Here is a 26,380-nt window from a genome sequence, read left to right as displayed (position 1 = left end):
CGTCTCAAACCCCCAGTTCCCTAGAAATCACAGGCTGGGATGTATACGTAACTTTTACTAGGGAGTCCCAGTAATTCTTTGGGCTCTCCTACTTAACATTACTGGCCTATTCTGGCCCCAGACCAGTCCTGGCCAGGATCTTCTTGGCTGTTCCACGATGCCCTAAATAACCCTGTGTTTGCAGCTGTCTGACTTATTAGAAGCAAGACGAAGGATAAGATTACAGGCACCACCCAGGGGGTATTCTGGGTACAGCCAGGAGAGGGGCTCTGGAGAACATCAGAGGCATGTATTTGGAGTTTCTAATTACAGCCTGCAGGGAAGAGGCTTTGGGGAGAACTACGGGTGACAGGTCTCTTTGACATGAGACAAAAAAGACTAATAAATGAGTTGGTCACTACCTTTTTGAAAGCAGATGTTAAAAAGTTTCTTTCTACCTTAACTGAACTTTGAATAGGAAAAAAAAAATCCCTTAATTCCAACATGAGAAATAAATGTTAGATCTGAATTACACTTCTGCATATGTAATCAAAATTATGAGTCCTAGAACAGCAATCCAGAGAGGTCATCGAATCCCTGTTCCTGTAAACCTTTAAAACCTTTACAAACAGGATAAACAGGCATTCAGAGTGGACCACCCATCTGAAGACAGAGGGCTAGAGCAGATGGCTGAAATCCTTTCCAGCAAACAAGCCGATGTCATAAGCCCAAATGTGGTATGACTGAGCAGAGCTGGGGCCATTCCTGGGCTGAAGCAGGAATTAGGATTCGTATCTACTCAGCCCAGCTTCTGAGCTCAGGCTGTCTGCTTTCTGGCCTCTTTCTACTTTAAGAAGTTATGAGCTTTGCTGAACTCAGGGGGTGACAGAACTGTGGCTTCTCTGGATTTTACACAGCCTGACCTCACTCTCCCAAGTGGCCCACAGCCTCTGGGGAAAAATCATTTCTATGTCCTCCTCTCCCCGGGAAAACTAAAGATCATTAAACCTATCTGCTGTATTTGAGCTGCTCCTTCAGCTGGGACCTCTCGGCTCTACTTTGAGTTTTCTGCTTTGCTTCTCTGCCTCTCTTACTTTCATCCTGTACCAACTACTCCCATGCACCTGTGATGTTACGTGGCCTTGCAGTGGGATATTTCCCTCGGGACACTGTGCCTCTCACAGGCTCCCACAGGCCTCAGTCCAGCTGGCCCTCCAGAAATCAGCTTATGTTAGCCCCTGCCTCCATGAAGGACGATCTTCCCTTAAAGCAGGTGACAGTCCCTCTAAAATGAGGGTTTCTCGGGGCGCCTGGGTGGCTCAGTCGTTAAGCGTCTGCCTTCGGCTCAGGTCATGATCCCGGGGTCCTGGGATCGAGCCCCGCATCGGGCTCCCTGCTCCACGGGAAGCCTGCTTCTCCCTCTCCCACTCCCCCTGCTTGTGTTCCCTCTCTCGCTGTCTCTGTCAAATAAATAAATAAAATCTTTAAAAAAAAAAAAAAGAGGGTTTCTCTGCTCAGGATCAGAAGCTGGAAGGGCTCTGCTGCTCTCAGACCCAAGTTAAATTCTAGGTCTCTCTCTCGCTCTCTTCTTTTACCTCCTTCCCTCGCCAGAGAGCCCTTCTTTTTCATAATTTCCTAACTTCATATACCTCCCTTGGATTTTTAGCAGGCTCTTGCTTCACTTAATCCAATTTCACAAGCCACCCTACCAAGGTTTTAGGGTCAACACTCAGAGTTTATGTAGCAAGGGATTCTTTCAAGGAGAGAACAGAGAAGCAAGAGAAGCCGGGTCAGCCTCAAGCAGGGCTGCACATTCCTAATCTGGCCACTCCTGAACTCAGACTTCTCTGCCCTCCTCCCTAAGCATCCTTGTGCTAGCATTCTCGTGTTCATGGTATATACCACAGGTGTAACTCAATAAACATTAGTTTAAAAACATATTTAAAGTCTAGATTTACTAATGAGAAGGATCATAAGTGCAAAGACGACGTGTGACCTTTTCATCGATGTATCCTTAGTGCCCACCATCCTGCTCGCTACACAGGTGCTCAATAATTCCCTTTGCATTTAATTAGGAATACGTTTATTTAGCACTTACTACATACCAGGCACTGTTGAAGCAAGAATCCATTCAATGAAGAGTTCGGTTTCTTGAAATCTACCTTGTCTGGGAAGGTACATTAACCTTCCCTGGTTAATCCTACCAAGGCCTAGCATTTCATTACATACATGGGTTCTCCTGGGCTAAGGACACTTGATTATTGTTATTTATGAGCCTTACATAAGAACTCTAGGAATGTATGTTATCTCTCCTCCTAAAACTACACATTCCCCAAGGAAATCAACTTCTTCACAACATACAGGACAGGGCTCTAAACAAAGTGGGTGCTTAACACGAAGTCTAGAAAGCCTAGGGAGAGCAGAGCAGAGCGAAGGGGACACTGGCTGACATCTCTTTCCTTCTCTCTTTTTCCCAGCACAGTGTCCATGTCCCTCTGCCTCTCTTCAAGGTATTATAAACTAGAATATACAAGACCATCAAAGGAGAAAAAAAAAAATCACACGTTCCCTATCTCCCACTTCATTTTTCCACACACCTGGTTTTCCTGACTTCCAGGTTTCTGGGACTCAACCTAGAAAGGGGTTCCCTCTGCCCTTGCTCTCGTCCCCCCCCACCCCCCGCCGACCCCGCCCTATGGGTCTGTACCAATTAACTGTTCCTGTTTGTTGGAGCGCTGGAGGACTGCAAGAGGCAGAAGAGGCCAGAGAAGAGAGAGAACGAAGCAGAACTGTGCCTAGTAGAAGGAAATGTGCTGTCAGAGTGAGGTGCTGGACCCTGGTCAGTGCAGGAACTCTACAGACATCAGAGGCAAAACCCAAGGTTCTGGCTACAGCCCACCATATCCCAATTCTGGTCCCTCCCTTTCCCCACCGCTTCCAATGTGCTGGAAGTGAATCCAACCACTGCTTTCTCAACAACTGCATCTCTTTAGTCTTTTTCTAATGTAGCTTGAGGAAACACCTGTCTTTTAGGTACCAAAGGACCCAAATGGTCCCAAATCTTCAGAAAAACCTGGAAAGGAGTTTTATGAAGATTTGAGTAAATCAGAGCAAACAATATCCAGAAGCACTTGGGGACTTGGACCTGACAGAGATTTGGGGGAAGGCCCAGGATTCCAACGTGAATCTACAGCAGGAGGACATTAAGGAGGATAGTCTTGTTCTACAGGTGAGGGGAGTCAAGAAACTCAAGGGGGCCCACCAGCCATGTTTTTTGTCCCTCCCCAAGCAGGGCCTTCCTCCTTACCTTGGGCATCTCCACCGGAGGTTAACACGGCGATGGCTTTGCCGATCCCCAGGGTTTTGGCAGCATGGTGCTCTTCATGGGTCATGATCCACTCTAGAATTCAAGGGAATGACCCGTTAAGACACAGGTAGATCGAAGTCCTTGGGAAATGGCTGTTAGACTGGTGAGAGCCACCTCAGTCAGGCTCTCTGAGTATACTAAGTCCGGGCTTTACAGCCTGGGTACTTTGGACTTCTTCCAGAAGAGGGCCTCACCCCTGCAGAATGACAAGCTGAAATGCCACAGTAATCAAACCCAACACCGCAAAGGTCTTGGCTAATCCTTCCCGCCTCAATTGGAGCCGATTTGGAGAACAAGCTAAGGTCAAGGGGAAGGGCAGCTGACTGACCAGAAATGAGAAAGGAGGGAGGAAAGTTAAGTTAGCCTCAGGATTCCTCCCTTTTATGAAGGGAAGGGCTGCTGCAGACGGTAGGAGTCAGATGAGGTCTGGGGCACTGACCGGGAACCAGCAAAGTGGAAGCAGAAAAGCGAGGGTAGGCTGGGTTACGGTGAAGATTAGAGTTCAGTTGTATGGAATTGGGCTAAGCTGGAACTGGAGTTTGAGGTTTTACATGCACATCTGAGCTTGCACAAATCAGTGGTTCAGGCTCTGGAATGGTTAAAAGACATTCTACGGCTTCTCCCATCCTCTCAGGCTCCCTGCTTCCTGAGCATCTCTCGACTCATCTTCAGGCCCTGTGCCTCACACGCCATGCTATCAGGTGGGAAGAGCAACAGAATCATGGCCACATATACATAGATATGGACACATGACATATGACCACATTCCTATTTTTGTCTGCAAGGCTTATTTATCTCTCTCACAGGAACACGCAAGACACACTTCTATATCCTTAAAATGTCAACGGAGTCATCACTCTCCCAGTTACCCAGGTGAAAACCTAAATTTTAAAATTTATCTCCTCCTTACTCTCAGACACAAAATGGTTACCAAATCCTATTCTTCCTTCTGTCGTCCCTTACCCTTCCCTTCTTGGCGATCCTCGCGCCCTCTCTCTACCCCAATTGCCTACAATAGCTGCTCCCCCTCTGTTTGTTTCCCTCTCCACTCTATCAGAGACACAAAACAAGCCCCACGGGAAGGTCCCCGGACCCTGGGGCCTCAGTGGAGAGAGGATGCATTCACTTGTACAGGGGCTGATGACCTTTAAGCCCAGCTCCTGTCTCTGCTGTGAATCTGGGGAAATCGGGGAAGGTGACAAAGACATAGGTCACATAAACACACAAATCTGCATATGTGGCAATAAAATACATGCAATGGGACACTCATGAAGACATGCATACACAAACACACATAGCATTATTAGGGGACACAGGTTCTCAGACATACTACACATAATCCGTGCTGACTGACTTCTTGGGTTGGCAGTCAAAGCTTCCATGATCTAGCCCTTGCCTAGGGCTTCAACTTTTGCTCCCATGAATTTTCTACTCCATCATCACCTGAACATTACTTTGCTCCTCCCCACGTGTGTACTTGGGCACACTGCATCCCGCATCCAGAAGGCCACCCTGGCCTTTCCACAGATCGATAACCCACTCCATCATTTAAGACCAGTCCTAGTCGCAACCCTATTAACATTAAGTCTATTAAGCCTTCACTGACGACCACAGGTCAAGGAGAGTTTCTTTTTGGACCTCCTCTCATCACATATTGTCTGGTACTGGATCATTCGTTTAGCATTTAATCACCACTTTATGTGGTATTTATTTTAATTTATTATTTATTTGAAAGAGAGAGCACAATGGGGAGGGACAGAGGGAGACAGAGAATCCTGAAGCCAACTCCCTGCTGAGGGCAGAGCCCATCTCCGGGCTCAATCCCAGGACCCTGAGATCATGACCTGAGCCAAAATCGAGAGTCAGCTGCTTAACCAGCTGAGCCACCCAGGTGCCTCTATGTAGTATTTAAAATTGCTTCTTATATATTAAAAAGAAGGTCAGACTAGATCAGGGGTCAGCAAACTATATAGCACACAGACCAAATCCAGCCCTTTTTATGGTTTCGTAGGGCAGCAAACTAAGAAAGGTTTTTACATTTTTAAATGTTGAAAAAACAATTTCACGACGTGTGAAAATTACATGAAATTCAAATTTCAGCGTCCATACCACTCTCATTCTTTCACACATCATCCTATGGCTGCTTAGATTATGGTGACAGAGACCAGATAGCCAGCAAAGACTGAAATATTTACTATCTGACCTTTTACAGAAAGCATTTTCAGACCCTGGGATAGATGATTGCTGTAAGCCATCTTCCCTAACTAGACTGAACAATCCTCCAGGGAGAGATCATGTTCATTTTTTTAAAAAACTCTCCACAGCTTACCAAAGCCTGGTGAGGTCTATGCACATAACAGTTCAATAAATCCTTGTTGAAAGCATTAGGAAACTGACAAACAATACGAAACGCACACATCCATATGAAAACTTTTATTTAATATGCTTGGATACAAACATAGCTCCATATTCTATTTCTAACACATACAGATACAAATAGGACTTAAGAAAGCATATAATGACAAACAGCAAAAGGAATACAATAAACACACATGGATAGAGGCACTCTCCTACTAACTAGCATGCTCAGTTCCAAATTTCTGTTCTCAAAAAAAAAAAGAAAGAAAGAAAGACTAACTAGCTGGTGCAAATAGGAAGGCGAAAATCTGGGAACGGAAGAACAAAACGTGAGTATGCTGATCCCAATTCCCTTGATTTTTTCTTCTCATTCACTCTGGGAACTCAGCATTTACAAACCGACACAAGGATCTTTCACCCCTGGGGGCTTCAGTGAGGGAGAGAATTCACCATAACAAGGGGGAAGGTTAGGAGTGCTGACCTGCAAAAAACAGCTCAGATTCTTCTCCTGCATCTCTAAACCAGTTATAGAGGCACAGGATACAAAAATGCATGCAGATTCATCTATAGGCATCCTTATTGATTCACAGTGACACACACATAGAAATAGACATAAAACCTAAATATAAAATCACATGTGTGTAGAAATTACAGGGAGGCAACATCATAGATGCACTGATTTGAATTGGATGAGTGCCAGGATAGGAGTCGGGCAGCCAAGGGCAACGAAGTCCGAGCACCACTCACCCATCCCTGATTGGCAGGGATGGGGGCTGTGCGTGCAAGCAGAGGGAGATAGCCAAAGGTCTAGGACTCTTCACGACGGCCCTACCCATCCCCCCTCTTCCCTCCAGCTTCTTGTGCCATACCACCTCTGCTTTTCCCATCCGCTCCTTCCAGTTCTCCCCACCGCCTCCTCCCAGCACGGTCATCCCCACCTCGCTCTCGGCTTTCCCCCTGGGTCTTTACCCAAGGGCCCCTCTTGCCTTTTAGTCTTAGCTCTCCTCCGCCACGGCTTCGCTGCAGACTGTCCTTGGGGAGGGGGGAGGGGAGCTTGGCGAACGCGGGGAGGAGCCAGGTGGAGGCAACGAGGGAGGGGAAAGAGACGCTTCCCAACCTCCACTGGCTGATGCTGGCCCGGAGGCTCCGCCTCCTCCCTCCCCTCTTTCTCCTCCCCTCGCTCCTTCGCCCAAGGACGGCTCAGATATGGTATCAGTTTAGTCTCTTCACTCCCCAGAAGGTTCTCGGGTCCCCATCTGTGTCTTGGGAGCAATCAGCTCCTATACACAGTGGAAATCGGAAATTATTTAGTTGCCTCCCAGGTTGTCCGCCTAGACAACTTTTTCCTAGCTGGGACTGACTGAGAGGCTCCTTGCATTCAAACACCCTCCACAACTAATAAACCTCCCCCTCTGGCCTGATGCATTGTCTCCCACCTCTTTCACTCTTTAAACAAACATTTATGGAAAGTCTTGGTGCCAGGTTTTGTATTAGGTGCTGAGGGATGAAAAGATAAAGGAAATAGAGTCCCTGCCCTGGGGGAACGTTGAACACTGGTATTTTCTTTAGAGGGACCGCAAAACTCCTTTTACATGTATGTACCTTTCTCAGAGAAAATACGAGGCTACAACGCAAACAGCATCCACCGCGGGAACCTGGGCCAAGTACTCCCAGAGCTAAAGGTGGCTCTTTTCCTCGATCCTCTTCATTCCTTCCTCTCTCCACCCAGGGCTTTGTGGCAATGTCTCTCCAGAGGCACCTCTCCTCTCCTGGCTCTTTCTACTGCCCTTCCTCTTACTTATTTTTGTTTCTGCCTCTGCCTATTCTGGCTGCAAACAATAAGAATAAAGATGAAGCCATTCGAATACACAAAAGTAACTTTTGTGATGCAAATGTTACCAACAAAAGACAACCTATAGACCGGGAGAGAATATTCGCAAATCATATATGTGATAGGGACTGGTATCCAGAATATATAAATAATTCTTGCCATTCAATAATAAAAGGATAATAACCCAATTTAAAAATGGGCAAAAAGTCTGAACAGATACCTCACCAGTGAAGATATACAGATGGCAAATAATCATATAAAATGATGCTGAGCATCAGACGTCATTTGGGGACTGTAAATTAAAGCAGTGAGATATCACTACATATTATTAGAATGGCTAGCATCCAAAAATCAAACAAACAAACAAAAAACCTGACAGTACCAAATGCTGACAAGAATGTAGAGCAAAAGGAACCCTCATCTTTCATTGGGAATGCAAAATAGTACAGTCACTTTAAGAGATATTTTCTTACAAAGCTAAATACAGTCTTATTATATGATCCAGCAACCACACTCCTCTAAGTATTTACCCAAATGAGCCAAAAACTAGATCCACACAAAAACCTGCACACAAATGTTCATAACAGCTTATTCATAATGGCCAAAAGCAATTATGGAAGCAACCAAAATATCCCTCAAAAGGTGAATGGATAAATTGTGGTATATCAATTCAATGGAATATTATTTAGCAATAAAAAGAAATGACCTATCAAGCCAAGAAAAAACATAAAGGAAACTTAAATATATATTGCTTAGTCAAAGAAGCCAGTCTGAAAAGGCTACATACTGTATGATTCCAACTAAATGACATTCTGGAAAAGATAAAACTAGAGATAGTAAAAAGATCAATGGTTGTCAAGGGCTTGGAGTAGAGAGGGAGTGATAAATAGGTGGAACACAAGGGATTTTTAGGGCAGTAAAACTACTCTCCATGATGCTATAATGCTGGATACATGACATTGTGTATTTGTCAAAACTCATAGAACTTACAACACAAAGAGTGAACCCTAATGTAAACTATGGACTTTGGTTAATAATAACGTATCAATATTGGCTCATCAATTGTAACTAATGTACCCCACTGATGCAAACAGTAATAAATGGAAACTGACCACAGGAAAGGAAACTGTGCAGACAGTCTGCTCAATTTTCTGTAAGCCTAAAACTTCTCTAACCAACAAAGTCTACTAATTTTAAAAAACATACTCTGTTCAACGAAATATCTAATAAAATTGTAATATTAAAAAACAAAAAAAATGGGCAAGTGCTTAAATAGACTTTTTTTTCTAAATAAAATATATAAACAACCAATAAGCACATGAAGAGATGCTCAGCATCACTAATCACTAGGGAAATGCAAATCAAAACCACAATGAGATTCCACTTCACACCTATTAGGATGACCATCACAAAACAAACAAACAAACAAACAAAAACAAAAATGGAAAAAACAAGTATTGGAGAGGACCTGAAGAGACTGGAACCCTGTGTATTGCTGGTATAAATGTAAAGTTATCTAGTCACTATGGAAAATAGTCTGGCAGTTCCTCATGTTAAATAGTTACCATATGACCTAGCAATTCCACTCCTACATATACAGCCAAGGAAAATGAAAACATATGTATACACACACACACACACACACACACACACACACATGCGCGTACACCGATGGTCACAGCAGCTTTATTCATAATAGGCAAAAAGTGCAAAGAGGCCAAATGTCTATCAACTGATGAAGGGATAAATACAATGTGGCATGTCCATACAATAGAATATTACTTGGCAATAAAAAGAACAAAGTACTGATACATGCTGCAAGATGAACCTTAAAAACATGATGCTAGGTGAAAGAAGCTATTCACAAAAGACCACCTACCATATGGCACCATTTATATGAAATGTCCAGAAGAGGCAAATCTAAAGAGACAGCAGATTAGCAGTTGCTTTGGGGCCATGGGGAAATGAGGGGTTACTGCTAAGGAGGACAGGATTTCTTCTGTGGGTGATGGAAACGTCCTAAACTTAAAGTGATGGCAAAACCCTCTGAACATACTATATTCCATTGAATTGTAGGCTTTCACTGTAATGAAGTTGAGCTAACCAATTGTAGTTGGCCCTTGAATAACGTGGGGGTTAGGGGCATTGACCCTCATGCAGTCAAAAATCTGTGCGTAAATTTTGACTCCCCAAAAACTTAATTACAGTTCACGCTCAAACGACATAGGTTTGAACTGCATGGGTCCCCTTGTACATAGTTAATTGTTACTACTATTAGTTAAGTTTTAGGGGAGTCAGAAGTTAATATGCTGATTATCAACTGCACAAGGGGTTGGTGCCCTGAAGCCCCATGTTGTCCAAGGGCCAACTGTACTCCCAGCCTACTGTTGACTGACAGCTTTACCAATAACATAAACAGTTGATTGACACATATTTTGTATGTTGCATGTATTGTATACTGTATTCTTACAATAAATTAAGCTAGAGAAAAGAAAATGTTTTTAAGAAAGTCATGAGGAATACAAGGTATGTTATAGTACTGTAGAAAATCTGTGTATATGTGGACTTCCATAATTCAAACCTGTGTTGTTCAAGGGTCCACTATATTTCTTTCATGAATAATATCTTTGGTATTGTATCTAAAAAGGCATCATCATACCCCCAGATCACCTAGGTTTTGTCCTATGTTATCTTCTAGGAATTGTATAGTTTTGCATTTTACATTTAAGAGCTATGAAAATAAATTTACCTTTATATCATACGAGATATTGATCTGTAGTATTCTTTTATTTTAATGTCTTTGTCTGGTTTTGGTATTATGGTAATGCTGGCCGCATAGAATGATTTAGAAGTATTTTCTCTGCTTCTATCTTTTGAAAGACATTGTAGAAGACTGGCAAAATCTCTTCCTTAAATGTTTGACAGAATTCACCAGGAATCTACCTGGGACTGGTGCTTTCTTTCTTTTTTTTAAAATTTATTGTTATGTTAATCACCATACATTACATCATTAGTTTTTAATATAGCGTTCCGTGGTTCATTGTTTGTGCATAATACCCAGTGCTCCATGCAGAACGTGCCCTATTTAATACCCATCACCAGGCTAACCCATCCCCCCACCCCCTCCCCTCTAGAACCCTCAGTTTGTTTTTCAGAGTCCATCTTCTCTCATGGTTCATCTCCTCCTCCGATTTCCCCCCCTCATTCTTCCCCTCCTGCTATCTTCTTCTTTTTTTTTCTTAACATATATTGCATTATTTGTTTCAGAGGTACAGATCTGTGATTCAACAGTCCTGCACAATTCACAGCGCTCACCATAGCACATACCCTCCCCAATGTCTATCACCCAGCCACCCCCTCCCTCCCACCCCCACCACTCCAGCAACCCTCAGTTTGTTTCCTGAGATTAAGAATTCCTCATATCAGTGAGGTCACATGATACATGTCTTTCTCTGATTGACTTATTTCACTCAGCATAACACCCTCCAGTTCCATCCACATCGCTGCAAATGGCAAGATCTCATTCCTTTTGATGGCTGCATAATATTCCATTGTGTATATATACCACCTCTTCTTTATCCATTCATCTGTCGATGGACATCTTGGCTCTTTCCACAGTTTGGCTATTGTGGACATTGCTGCTATAAACATCGGGGTGCACATACCCCTTCGGATCCCTACATTTGTATCTTTGGGGAAAATACCCAGTAGTGCAATTGCTGGATTGTATGGTAGCTCTATTTTCAACTTTTTGAGGAACCTCCATACTGTTTTCCAGAGTGGTTGCACCAGCTTGCATTCCCACCAACAGTGTGAGAGGGTTCCCATTTCTCCGCATCCCCGCCAACATCTGTCATTTCCTGACTTGTTAATTTTAGCCATTCTGACTGGTGTGAGGTGGTATCTCATTGAGGTTTTGATTTGGATTTCCCTGATGCCGAGCGATGTGGAGCACTTTTTCATGTGTCTGTTGGCCATTTGGATGTCTTCTTTGGAAAAATGTCTGCTCATGTCTTCTGCCCATTTCTTGATTGGACTATTTGTTCTTTGGGTGTTGAGTTTGATAAGTTCTTTATAGATTTTGGATACTAGCCCTTTATCTGATATGTCATTTGCAAATATTTTCTCCCATTCTGTCAGTTGTCTTTTTGTTTTGTTGACTGTTTCTTTTGCTGTGCAAAAGCTTTCTGGTGCTTTCTTTTTTGAAAGGTTATTAATTATTAATTCAATTTCTTTAATAGATTTAGGCCTATTCAGATCACATATTTCTTCTTGTATGAGTTTTGACACATTGTGTCTTTCAAGGAATTGGTCCATTTCATTTAGGTTATTAAATTTGTGGGCACAGATTTGTTCATAGTATTCTTTTATTATCCTTTTAATTTCCCTGGAATCTGTAATGATGTCCCCTCTTTTATTTCTGATAGTAACAATTTGTGTCCTCTCTCTTTTTTCCTTAGTTAGCCTCATTAAAGGCTTATAGGTTTTATTGATCTTTTTGAAGAACCAGCTTGTGGTTTCATTGATTTTTTTTTTCCTTTCCAGTTTTATTGATTTCTGCTCTAATTCTTTTCTTCCCCCCCCCCTTGGGGGAGGGAAGGTCAGAGGGAGAGGGAGAGAGAGAATCTTATGCAGGCTCCACACCCAGTGGAGAGGCGGACACAGAGCTCGACCCCATGACCCTGAGATCATGACCTAGGCCAAAATCAAGAGTCGGATGCTCAACCGACTGAGACACCCAGGTACCCCAATTTCTGGTCTAATTCTCATTATCTCTTTTTTCTGCTTTGGATTTAATTTGCTCTTCTCTTATAGTTTCCCAAGTTGGAAACTATTATTATTGATTTTAGACATTCTTTTCTTATATATGCCTTTCAATGCTATAAATTTCCCTTTAAGCACTGCTCCCATGGCATCCAACAAATTTTGCTAAGTTGGGTTTTCATTTTCATTTAGTTCAAAATATTTTTAAATTTCTCTTGAGATTTCTTCTTTGACCTATGTGTTATTTATGTGTTGTTTAATCCTCACATATTTGGGGATTTTCCAGTTTTCCTTCTGTTACTGATTTCTAGTTTAATTCCATTGTGTTCTGAGAGCAGACATTGTAGGATTTCTGTTCTTTTAGTTAAGGTGTGTTTTATGGCCCAGAATGTGGTGTGTTTTATGGCACAGAATGTGGTGTGTTTTATGGCACAGAATGTGGTCTATATTGGTGAATGTTCCACGTGAGCTTAAGAAAAATGTGTGTTCTGCTGTTGTTGGATGAACTGTTGATGTCATTTATATCATTTGATTGATGATGTTGTTGAGTTCAACTATGTCTTTACTTATTCTCTGCCTCCTGAATCTGTCCCTTTTGGAAAGAAGAGTGTTGAAATCTCCAATTCCGATAGTGGATCTCTTTCTCCTTTCACTTCTATCAGTTTTTGCCTCAGGTAGTTTGATGCTGTGTTGTTAGACACATACACCTTTTTTTAAAGATTTGATTTATGTATTTGACAGAGACAGAGATGGCGAGAGCAGGAACACAAGCAGGGGGAGAGCAGGAACACAAGCAGGGGGAGTGGGCAAAGGAGAAGCAGGCTTCCTGCTGAGCAGGGAGCCTGATGTGGGACTCGATCCCAGGACACTGGGATCAAGACCTGAGCCGAAGGCAGACGCTTAACGACTGAGCCACCCAGTCGCCCCAGACATGTACACCTTAAGGAGTTATATCTTCTTGGTGATGACTCCTTTATCATTATGCAATACCTTTCTTTATCTTTGATAACTTTCCTTACTTTGAAGTCTGCTCTGTCTGAAATTAATAGAGCTACTACTGCTTTTTAAAAATTAGCTTTAGCATGATATATTTTTCTCCCTCTACTTTCAATCTATATGTATCTTTATATTTATAGTGGGTTTCTTATGGACAAACATATAGTTGGGTCATGTTTTTGATTCACTCTGGCAATCTATTCATTGATGCATTTAGACCACTGACATTCGAAAGCGATTATTGATACAACTGGAATATCTACCATATTCATTATTGTTTTCTATTTGTTGCCCTTATTCTTTGTTCCTATTTTTGTCTTCCACTCTTTTTCTGCCTTTTGTGATTTTAATTGAACATTTTGTATGATTGCATTTTCCTTTCCTAGCATATCAGTAATACTCTTTTACTTTTTTAGTGGTTGCCCTAGAGTTTGCAATATTTCATTTACAACTAATCCAAGTCCACTTTCAAATAGCACTATACCACTTCACAGGTGGTGTGAATACCTATAATAACAAAATAATCCTAATTCCTTCTTCCCATCCCTTGTATCATTGCTGTCGTTCATTTTACTTATGTATAAACATAACCATATATAGCCCACCCTTGAACAACACTGGTTTGAATTGTGCAGATCCACTTATATGCAGATTTTTTTGCAGTCCTGTAAATGTATTTTGTTACTTATGATTTTCTTAATATCTTTTCTGTAGCTTACTTTAATGTGAGAATACAGTATATAATACATAAAATATACAAAATATGTCAGTTGTTATTGATAAGGCTTCCAGTCAACAGTAGGCTATTAGTAGTTAAGTTTTGGGGGAAATCAAGTTATACATGGATTTTCACCTGAGCCCTTAACCCCCAAACTGTTCAAGAGTGAACTGTATAGATACATGTGAGCTTACATAATTGAATACATTGTTGTTTTATTATTTTGAACAAGTTATTATCTGTTAGATCAACTAGGAATAAGAAAAATAATTCTTTTTGCTTTATCTTCTGTATTCATTTTTTGATGCTCTTCCTTTAAGTAGATCCAAGTTCTGACCCATGTTATGTTCCTTCTCTCTAAAGAACTTTAACATTTCTTGCAAGCCAGGTCTACTAGCAACAAATTCCCTCAATTTGTCTGAGAAAACCTATTTCTTCACTTTTAAAGGATAATTTTGCAGGGTACCAAATTTTAGGTTGGTGATTTTTCTCTCTCAACATTTCCATTGTTTCACTCCATGCTCTTCTTGGTTCCATGGTTTTTGAGGAGAGGTCAGATGTAATTCTTATCTTTGTTCTTCTATAGATAAGGTGTTTTTCCCTCTGGCTCCTTTGGTACTTTATCTTTGATTTTCTGTAATTTGAAAATGATATGCCTAGGTGTAGGGGTTTTTGTCTTTACTTTTGGCATGTATCTCTGAGCTTCCTGGATCTGTGGTTTGATGTTTGATTTGGAGAAATTCTCAGTCATTATTGTTTCAAATATTTCTTCCATTCCTTTATCTTTCTTTCCTCCCTTTGGTATTCTCATTATGTGTATGTTCCATCTGTTGCAGTTGTCCCACAGTCCTTGGGTATTCTTTTCTGTTTTCTTCAGTATTTTTCTTTTCTTTTTGGTTTTTGAGAATTGTATTGATATATTCTCTAGTTCAGAGTCTCTCCTCAGCCATATCCAGTGTACTAACACCAAAGGCATTCTTCATTTCTGTTACAGTGGTTTTATTTATTTATCTATCTATCTATCTATCTATCTCTGGCATTTCTTTTTGGCTCTTTCTTAGGATTTCCATCCGTCTGCTTACATTGCTCCTGTTTTTCATGCTGTCTATTTTATTCATTAGAGTCCTTAGCACATTATTCACAGGTGTTTAAAATCCCTAGTCCGCTAATGCCCTGCTATGTTGGGTTCTGATGTTTGCTCTTTCTCTTCAAATTGTGTTTTTTGCCTTTTTATATGCCTTGTAATTTTTTCTTGATAGCCAGACATAGTGGAATGGATAAAAGGAAGTGCTGTAAATAGGCCTTTAGTAATATGGTGGTAAGATGTGGGGAGGAGAGGAAGCTTTCTATAGTCTTCTTTTTTTTTTTTCTCTATAGTCTTCTGATTAGATTCCAGCCCTTGGCTGTGAACTCCACAAGCATTTCTCTAGTTTTTCTCCCAGGGCCAGAATGGCAAGTGGGCTGGAGTTGGGTATTTCTCTCCCCCAGGTAGGTTAGGCTCTGATAATACCCCAGTAAATTAGGCCCTGGTTAATTAGTTTCCTCTGAAGGCGAGGCTTGTTAACCAGAAAAGAATGCTCTGGTGTATTTCTTTTTTTTTTTTTTAGATTTTATTTATTTAACAGAGAGAGACACAGCGAGAGAGGGAACACAATCGGGGAGAGTGGGAGAGGAGAAGCAGTCTTCCCGCCGAGCAGGGAGCCTGATGTGGGGCTCGATGTGGGGCTCGATCCCAGGACCCTGAGATCATGACCTGAGCCGAAGGCAGATGCTTAAGGACTGAGCCACCCAGGCACCCTTGTTCTGTTGTATTTCAAATGGTTCCTTTTCTCCTCTGGCTGTAGAAAACCTCAGGGGTTTTTCTTTGATATTTACTATGAGAATCTGGTTGAGCTCCTGAAAGTAAATTTCACAATATTGTGGGGACTCCCTTTGACCAGGTCCCCCTGCACTTTTTAACTCTCAGAATTGTCTACACTGAGTCTCCAGAAATTTGTTAATTACAATTCAGGTTTTCCTACCCCATCACTTGTTCCAAGAAGGTTTCCACTCATGGATTTCTGCTCTAGTAAGCTGTGATGAATTGTACTTGCCTGTCTGTCTCTCCAAATTTGGGGCTAGCAGTCTGCCCTGTGTCCTCCCCCTTTCTTATGGATCCAAGAAGAACTGTTAATTCTTCAGTCTTTTTACTTTTACTTATTGCTAGGATGGAGTGGTGACTTGTAAGCTACTTATGAGGAATCAGTTTGGAATGCCAAAGTTCAAATTATACACTTTAAATGGGTGAATTTTATGATATGTGAATTATATCTCAATAAAGATGTTAAAAAGTTTTGGAAAAGGAAAAGTTAGAACAGCTTTCCACAACATTCTAGAGTTTCTAACTCCGACATAAAAGTTGAAATCTGAGAGGCAATCCATTCCTTACCACTTCTACCCAATACCAACTTTTTTTTTTTTTTTAAGATTTTATTTTTGGGTGCCTGGGTGGCTCAGTTGATTAAGCGACTGCCTTCGGCTCAGGTCATGATCCTGGAGTTCCAGGATAGAGTCCCACATCGGGCTCCCTGCTCAGCAGGGAGTCTGTTTCTCCCTCTGACCCTTCCCCCTCTCCCGCTCTCTCTCTCTCATTCTCTCTCTCTCAAATAAATAAATAAATAAATAAATAAAATCTTTAAGATTTTATTTTTAAGTAATCTCTGTACCCAATGTGGGGCTCAAACTTACATCCCCAAAATCAAGAGTCATATGCTCTACCAACTGAGCCAGCCAGGGGCCCTGACCCAAAACCAACTTTCAAGTCTTCATTGAAAGTGTTCTTAATGAATTATTGCATTCATTAGTCTATGTTAATTAGGTGAAAGCAAGGAAATGTCACTGTTACTCATAGCCTTATCCAAAGACACTTGATCCTTTAGATTCCTTTTTCCATCCAGGCACCAATCATCCCCAGGAGTTCCTGGAAAACTATACAAGCACAAATCAAGGAAATATCATCTCAAAAGGCACCTAGGGAACCTCCAGGTCAGTTGGGGGTGGAAGTCCTAGAAAAGAATTTTCTCAGAAGTACTTAGGCCTTGCTTGTGGTTATCTTAATGCAATCTCCAAACTTGAAGATGTTATTTTCTGAGAATTAAACTAGTAAAAACTAACACAAAGTAGAGATAGCTGATGGAAGAAACACATCATATTAAGAAAAGCTGTAAACATCTTCCTAATAAGAATCTTGAGAAATTCCTATTCATTATTAATTCATACATTGAACAAGTAGTTATTGAAGACTCATTATGTGCCAGCCACTGTACCAGGTGCTAAGTTATAATAAACTCTCATGGAGTTTAAAATCTAGAGGGACTAATAAAGGTTCACAGGAAGTTTGTATTTCACTGGACCTGGGATAAAATTGAAGAAATCGATACCCCAACAATTATAATGTACCAATTTCTTACAACATGAATATGTTAGCTGAGGGTAAATGGAGTAAAAAAAAAATGGAACCTGGATAATAAGAATTTGGTGGTGTTTATTTGGACCATTCCAGAATAAGACACCAATGGATACAGATATTTCAGTATTAGAGAGATGGATGATACAATGAAAACAGTGATTAGCTCTTTAAAAATGAATATTCTTAGGGCACCTAGGTGGCTCAGCTGTTAAGCATTTGCCTTCGGCTCAGGTCACGATCCCAAGGTCCTGGGATCCAGCCCCACATCAGGCTCCCTGCTCAGCGGGAAGCCTGCTTCTCCCTCTCCCACTCCCTCTGCTTGTGTTCCCTCTCTCACTGTGTCTCTCTCTGTCAAATAAATAAATAAAGTCTTTTTAAATAAACAAAAATAAAAATGAATTTTCTTTCATTTTAATCCTAAACTCCAAGACCATACATTTCACTTTTTCCTAATTCTCTGTTTATCAACCAATTTTTATTTTTTTCTATGTTTTATTTATTTATTCATGAGAGAGAGAGAGAGGCAGAGGGAGATGCAGGCTCCATGCCTAGCAGGGAGCCCGATGTGGGACTCGATCCCTGGACCCTGGGATCATGACCTGAGCCGAAGGTAGACGCTTAACCATCTGAGCCACCCAGGCGCCCCTCATCAACCAACTTTTAAATTTCAAATACAGTTTCTAAGGAACCTCAACAACTTAGAAAAGTCATTTTAGCTAGCTATGGTTGATTTATCTTACATATCAAAATTTGGATGCATAATTTGATGATAAATTGATGATGGGAGAGAATGTTTGAGATCTGGGCAATTCTAGGAAATATGACATATGTTCAAACCTCATCCCTCTAATGGGGGAGGCTGAGAAGAATTCCTCAGGGCAGGCTCTTGGTGCATGAAGCCTACATGTAAACACAGTACGGTGACTATGCAAGAGGGGTTGAGGAAGGGGTCTAAACATTGCCATACAAGGTAGGGTGCCTAAGAAAAGTGTCAGGAGTAAATCACACAGCTTAGCAGAATTAAGGACCAGGAATCATAAGAGCAAAGCAATAAGTTAGACAGTCAAACAAGAAATGATGCCAACACATTCTCCAGGTGACAAAACTAAGCCAGCAGCTGAATTTGAACTTATTCTAAGATCATTTTCATTGCTGGTATGGTTTAATGGGGCTGTAAAAGGATACCTTGGGCCCTTCCTCCAAAGGAGAAAGCTGAAATATCCTGAGTTTGTACTGGATAAGAACTTGGGGCCCTCTGATAGGCTTCTCAAGGGGGCTTATGCCCATTCTAATGATTTAAGTATGGGAATTAGCTAGGGTATTGCTGGAAATCTAAAACTTTGTCCAAAATATAATCAGCTTTATTCAGTTGTTGAGGTTGGTCACTAAAATTTGGGATTTAGGGGACTTGGCAGAGAGTGAGGGGAGAAAAAGGACTGAATCCAAAAGAAGAAGGTCATCTAGACCGAGAAGGCCATGTGGTTAAAATCCACTTTTTCTTCTATCTTGTACTATCTGGTGGTGGTCTTCCTGTTTTCAGCATGTCAGGAAAAGCTAATATGCACAGAGAAAAACCAAATGATATCTCACCTTATATGTCATGCGCTGGTACCAAATGATGAAAGGCATATTGTTTATACTGATCTCAGAGTACAGGAAGGTATTTAGAAGGTTCTCTTGTACTTCCCAGAGCTCTCCAGATATCAGTTAGCTATTAAGGTGTTGGCATGCAGTCCAGGCAAGGAATAAATGCAAAAATTATAGTTATTATAAAAGAAGGTATTCTGGAGGAGAGAAGTATCAGAAGATGTTTAAAGATAATTCTGTAGCAGCTAGATAGGAAGAGCACTTCAGTAAACCAGTTGAGGTTTTCTAAAGTACCTGGTTCATAATGCTCTGGCCATTAGCCCTTTTAAGTAGTGGATAGACAAATGAAGGTACAGAAAGCTTTGAACAGTACCTTCCAAACCAGGATAAAGCTAGACATTATTGCCAGGAAGCTGAATAGTTCATGAAGACAGAAGATCTCTTTAACAGTGATTACCTAAGCCTGTCACAGATGGGGGACAATAAAGAGGATGATATATGCCATACTCATGAGCCCATTCACTACTACAAGGACAGTGTCATGACTATGGAATGGGTACAGATCTATATTTAGTCCACTGTGATGAGATGATGAAGATCATGTGAATGATGCTAGTAATAGTGTCCCAGGACATTTAGGAATGAGAAATAGGCATGGCAGTCATCCAGGTGTGACTCTAACCCAAGAGAATAGGAAATAGCATACTATAGGTTTCACATATTCAGCCAACAAATACAGAGCACCTATTACATGTTAGGCACTGTTCTAGACTCAAGGGGATCCAGGTTGGAAAAAAAAAAAAACCTGTCTGTCCTCATGGAGCTTACACTCTAGTGAGGAGAGCGGATATTAAAATTAGTCAAGAGGTGCCTGGGTGGTTCATTCAGCTAAGCGTCTGCCTTCGGCTCAGGTCATGATCCCAGGGATTGAGCCCGGCATTATCACAGCCTGCTTCTGTCCCTCCCCTGCTCATGCTCCCCCTCTCGTGCTCTCTCTTGCTCTCTCTCTCAAATAAAGAAAATCTTAAAAAAATAAATTAGTCAAATAGTGATAAGTGTTTGAAGAAAAATAAAGCAGAGCAAAGAAGCAGAGTGATAAAGGTGCTATCTTAAATAGGGTGGACTGGAAAAACCTTGCTGAGATGACATTCTAGGAGGAGGTTTGAATAAATGGGAGAGAAAACCAAGCTACCCTTTTGAGGGAGAGCTTTCAGATAGGGAGAATAGCAAAGGCAAAGGTCCTGAGGCAGGAACAAGGTAGGAGTGTCACAAAGGAGGGTCACCAAGATTTCCTTTGGACTAGAATCAGAGTTATAAATGGGCTACAATGACTTGGTGGGTTGGTGTGAAACACATACAGCAATTAGGTATGAACTTCTGAGTTGAAACAAATATCTATCTGGTCCTCTCACTTCTACACAACTCCTGGATCTCACCTGGTCATTATCTAAATATAATCTGTTTTCCTCCAGTGGAAGCTCCATAAGGACAGACCCTCTGCACTGGAGAGTCATCTTGAGCTCTGGCTGGGATAGGATGACCCCCGGAGACAGAACAGCCTCCACTAGCCATTAATATTAATGTTTCTGACATAAGGCCTAAGACAATCGTTCTCAGTTCCAGTCTAGCAGATTCAGCATCACCTGGATGCTTGTCAGAAATGCAAATTCTTGGGTCCTACCCGGAAACTACTAAATCGGAAACTCTGGGGGTGGGGGCTCAACTACGTGATTTAACAAGCCCTCCAGGTGATTTTGATGCACAAAAAAGTTGGGGAATGATTGTTGCAAGTTGTAGAGGTCCAAGACCACCATCACTTGAAAAACAAATTAGCATGCTCAGAAGGCTTGGATGGCTCCTATTTTCACCCATTAGGATCAAGTTCTTGGGAAAGCTGGCTCAAGAAAGAGGTCACAGGTAACAAGATGACCCCTACTATAGGTTGAAGGTGCCACCTTCAAGTCTTGAGTAGGTCAGAGGAAAACAAACTCTTCAGCTGAGGTATGTAACCTCAAGCTTGGACCAGATAAACATTTTCTTTCCTTAAAGAAGTAAGCTTTGGGGGGATATCAGAACAGAGAAGACAAATAATAATTATGTAAGACAATCTGGGAGTCTTCCGCTTCAGATCAGCTAACACCTCATCAAGCATAATGGGAAAGGGTTAACTGTTTAGTAAGTCCATAATCCAAGGACTATACCTTTAGTCTCTTAAATACATTTCCCTGGGTTGACTGAAAGGCAGTTTGATAGGGACCACCCAGACTAGGAGGGTCAAAGGGGATGCATAAGATTATCTCTATTAGTCAGTGGAAGATGAAAAAAGTGTTCCAGGGGTCTACCGATATCTTTGCATATTTGATTGAAAGAAGAGCATCTGTAAGACTAACTTCTTACTCAATGATCTTCCCAATTCAGTTGACAGTTGAAGCGCCCTGAGAGTTTCAGCTTCATGAAAACTCGAATTCTCTGGAGCTTGTCCTAGAAGGTTGGGACCAGGAGATCCATGTTGAATAGCAACTAGGTTGAGATTAAGACAATCTTTAAAGAGGCAGAACTCCCACTGATTTTCCTTCAACAAGAGTACAGGCTCTCAGGTCACTTATAACATGGCATCTACATAAGGAGAACCTTGTCTCTAATGCAGAAAACAAGTACAACTACTTGGAAGAAACTTGGGCTGTGGGGAGCAATCACCTCCACATATCAGTTGCATTCAGTGTTGAAGAAATGTTGCATCCTGGTCTGCATAAACCAGGACGTGAGTGGTTTTGACAGTCCTACTGTCAAAGGAAGAGAACAGTGCTGGGGACTGGGCAATTCTGGTGACAGATCATCTAAATGAAGGAAGGAATATGGTAGTAAGGTCTTACGCCTCCAGGGATAAGTGGTAACACAGGGGGCAGATGGGGGTTACACTACTGTTCTGGTATACTCCCTCATTTGCAGCCTGGTAAATAGTCATCTCAGGAGTCCCGGGTTGCCAAGGCCAGTTGTCCATCAGTGGCCAGGAGAGATGTGTGCAGAGGAGAGGTTCTGGGTCTAGTGGGCAGCTGGATCTGCTGGGTCAGAGCCTGGCCCACAAAGCTACTGTTGCCCCTGAGCCTTTGGCTGGAGGTCGTTGTCTCACGCTCTCAGCTCTCCAGGAATTCTAACCACTTTTCCTTGCAAAGTTTAGGGGCCTACATGACTCACTCCTTTGCTGTGTCCCAGTGCAGGACCAAATGGCTTCCTCCTGTCGGGAACTGATTCTCCATAGGCCAGAAACACACACACACCCATACACACACACACACACACACACACACACACTTGGGGCCTACCTCGTCACAGTACAGGCAGAGCTGGTCTATTCTAAGCTGCTCTTAGTGGGAGTCAGAGAAGATAGTAACGGCAACTGCTTCCCCGCCAAGTGTGAGATTAGAAACAAAATGTGCTCCATTTCCTATTAGGATTAGAGCTCAGCTTGTCCACACACAGCCTCATGTGGAGTCCCTATGAATTCTTCAGGCTGACAGCAGCAGGGGGACATCAGGCCAGGGTTTTGGGGTGCTGTGGCATTGGTATCTCTTGGCTCACCTCTGCCAACCATGCTGTTTGATGGCATGACTTCCTTGCTTAGACCTTAGGTGGAGAGGAGCCAGGTGGTGGCATTTCCCATTTCACCAGGGCACATAACCGCTCCTGCCCCCTCCAAGTCATCCTCAACCCAGGAGCCAGATCCTGTCACTGTTCCATGAGTTCCCACAGCAGGGGAGTGGGAAGACCTAGAAGGCCCAGCATGATTTGGCTCTTATACTATCTCTATAGTTCAATCTCCAGCTACTCTTCTCTCACCGGAGTTGTGCTGCCTTCTCTGCTACTCCAATGAGCCAAACTCCTTCTCAATTCAGATCCTATAGTCCTTTTTTCCAAAAAGCTCTTCTTTCCCCTTTTCCTGGCTAAGGCATACGCATCTTTTGGGTCTTCCTTAGAAAGTGTTTTTCCAACTTCTCGGGCCAGATTAGGTATCCTCTTATTATACTCTGATTATGTGGTATTATTTTCACTGTACTAGCATCATTTTAATGATCTGTGTGTGATGATGTGATTGCTGTCTTACTCCCAGAGAACTATAAACTTGAGGAGAGTAGGCAATGTACATGTTTTGTTTGCTAGTCTATTCCCAGTGCCAACTACAGTGCCTCACATAGTATGTGTTCAATCAATTTTCTTGAAAGGAATAAAAAGGAGGGAGGTAGGGAGGAAGGAAGAAAAGGAGGAAGGAAAGAGGTTGGGAGCAGGCAGGGAGAGAGTCAGAAAAGAAGGAACAGAGATCCCATTGGGGCTAATTGGGAAGACATGTGATTCTCCATCTCTAGGGAGAAAGCTGGAAGGGTTCACTGTAGCTCTCACCTGAGGCCTCAGTGTTTTTTTTTGTTGTTGTTGTTGTTTTGTTTTATTTTTTTTAAGATTTTATTTATTTATTTGAGAGAGAGAGAATGAGAGATAGAAAGCACAAGAGGGAAGAGGGTCAGAGGGAGAAGCAGACTCCCCGCTGAGCAGGGAGCCCAATGTGGGACTTGATCCTGGGACTCCAGGATCATGACCTGAGCCGAAGGCAGTCGCTTAACCAACTGAGCCACCCAGGTGCCCGTTGTTGTTTTGTTTTAAAGATTTTTTTAAATTTATTTATTTGACAGAGAGAGACAGCAAGAGAGAGAACACAAGCAGGGGGAGTGGGAGAGGGAGAAGCAGGCTTCTGGATGAGCAGGGAGCCCGATGTGGGGCTCGATCCCAGGACCCTGGGATCATGACCTGAGCTGAAGGCAGACACTTAACGACTGAGCCACCCCGGCGCCCTAGCCTCAATGTTTAAAGGCATAAGTTAACATCAGAATTTTGTTTGTGGGATAATGCTGAGTTCAAACCACAGAAACGGCTCCAAATGGATCATCAGGGCTAAGGGGGTCTGCGGTGACCTGAGTTTTAGATATAGAGCAAAATGAGAAGGGGAAAAGCAGGGAAGATAAAGGCAAATAAGAAATAATCTATACAAAGTCAAGCAAGTGTAGGACAGGGCCACCAGCTGGACTTCTTGTACCTAGCAGCTATTTATGAATGGGCTGATAAAAGGGACACAGACCACGCACAGTTGTCATATACAGACATATGTTGCTCCAACATCTTAATAAGTTGGTGTCCTTGTGTATAAACCATTTTCCTGTGAGTATGGTTAACTCTAGGTTCACTAAAATGAGACTGAATCAAGGTATAGTTTGTGCATTTCAAAGCTTAGGACTTTGCCATGGTGCCTGCCTGCATGGTGCCCTGCCAGAGGGAAACTCTGCCTAAGCGGTCCACTGCTCCCTCCCTTCCCTACCTCTCTATGGCACCCTTCTTGGAAATTCAACATTTTGAACCAGTTATCAAGCTCTTCGCTTACACGCTGTCTCATGTTATCACCCTTCTTGATCACAGGCTCCTGGGAGAAAGAGAAAGTGTCTAGCTCATTCTCTCATCTATTGAGCCCAGTGCAATGACTTTGAATAGTAACGGTTTGAAAAAATTATTGAGGGGCACCTGGGTGGCTCAGTCAGTTAAGCGTCTGCCTTCGGCTCTAGCCATGATCCCAGGACTCCACTTGGGGCTCCCTGCTCAGGGGGGAGTCTGCTCCTCCCTCCCCCTCTGTCCCTCCCTCTTGCTTGTGCTCGCTCTTTTTCAAACAAAAATAAAATCTTTAAAAAAAGAAAAAATTGAATAAATACTGCTATATATTTCATAGGTGCTGAGACTGATTACTCCAATGAACTTGTTAACGTCTTGAGGAAGACCACTTTAAACTTGAAGTTCTTCCTCAAACAAGGATTTGGACTCAATAAGTCATTTTCTGTAAACTATTAGAAGAATGACAAGGTTATGTCTTTATACATAATTTTTACAATATCTCTATTAGTTCCAGCATATTATTGGGCACATGGTGGGAACTCAGTAAATGTTTGCAGTGAACTGACTCCAATATAGATGTATTTCAGTTGAGAGGAAACATAGAGATGTTTCTGACATTCCATATAAATTGTTTATGAGTTAAATGCTACTTAAATATATATAAATTTGCTATTAAATGGATCCCTAAGATGAATATTTTTATAATATTTAGCATCACTTTGTAATATAATAACTCCTTTATGTAACCCATTTTTTGAGTTTCATATTTTTACATATCCAGGTTGCTGATAATAGGATAAATTAGGGTGCCTGGGTGGCTCAGTTGGTTAAGCGACTGCCTTCGGCTCAGGTCATGATCCCAGAGTCCCAGGATCGAGTCCTGCATCAGGCTCCCTGCTCAGCGCGGTGTCTGCTTCTCCCTCTGACCCTACCCCCTCTTGTGCTCTCTCTCTCTCTCACTCTCTCTCTCAAATAAATAAAATTAAAAAAAAAAATCTCAGCATTTAAAAAAGATAGGATAAACTAGATTAGTGCCTTATAGGCATGAGGAAGCCAACCGAATTGCTATTGATTAAATCAAGCTGTTCTTCATAGACAGCACTGTCCCTCTTTCTAGAGTTTACCAGATGATCTACTTTCTCTCAACGTCTCCCCCACCACACACACACACATTTTCTCCCTGTGTCTTAATTCAAATTTCGTAGTTGTATCCTACTTTATAATGTATGCATAAACTTCATTTCCCAATACTCCTTTCCACCTCTCCCCACCCCCTTGTTTAACCACATGCCTCACCATTTTTCAAAATAGGTATGCCTTCCATGGTGCCTGAATCATCCATAGCAGGTAGAGACTTCAGGTTGTCTGTCTCAGGTGGTGGCTTTTGTATGAGCATGCTGGAAGTTGAAGCTTCCCCAGCTGAGAAGCAATATCTCTAGGTTACCTTCAAGGTGGGATTCAGGGAAAGGAGTGCTACTTATTTTCTTTCATTTCTTCTGTAACTCTTAGCTGTCCAGGGCCTTTTCCCCCATAATCCAGTGAAAAATTAGAGAAGTCATGACTTTTCTCAACAACTATCTTACCCTAAAAAAAGGGTTATATTCCTCTGACATAAATGAGAGAAAAGTAGAACATGTAACTAGCTACTTCGAGACTGTGGTAGAATAGAAAGTCATTTCTCTCTGGGACTCTATCTTATAGGTTTTAGTGTCAATTACAGTCGTAACAAGGACTCGGACAGATGAGCCCAGAAAGGGATTCACAAAGCACAGAGAAATCAACTACCAGCTCATGTGCTATAAATCTTGTTTTTCCTCAACTCCCAGGTCCGTCCTTCCTATCTGCCTGGGCCTATTCCCACACATGAGACCAAAATCTCACCTGACACTTGTACGAGGAAAAGAC

The 26,380-nt window shown here is 42.1% G+C and overlaps 1 protein-coding gene across 1 annotated transcript in view; it reads right to left on the bottom strand.

Annotated features, from left to right (window-relative positions):
- PFKM (phosphofructokinase, muscle) overlaps positions 1-26,380 on the bottom strand; it is a 47,288-nt gene that overhangs the window by 18,531 nt on the left and 2,377 nt on the right. Inside the window, exon 2 of the mRNA XM_028123099.2 lies at positions 3,287-3,379. Coding sequence (XP_027978900.1) covers positions 3,287-3,371 — 85 coding nt within the window. The 5' untranslated portion in view covers positions 3,372-3,379. The remainder of the gene's footprint in view (positions 1-3,286; positions 3,380-26,380) is intronic.

The sequence above is a fragment of the Eumetopias jubatus genome, unplaced genomic scaffold (genome assembly GCF_037043125.1).
Source record: "Eumetopias jubatus isolate StellerSeaLion01/CBP00866 unplaced genomic scaffold, mEumJub1_p1.0 scaffold_8, whole genome shotgun sequence".
Taxonomy (NCBI): Eukaryota; Metazoa; Chordata; class Mammalia; order Carnivora; family Otariidae; genus Eumetopias; species Eumetopias jubatus.
Note: the sequence above shows the minus strand (reverse complement) of the source record. Positions and strands in the feature narration are given on the sequence as shown.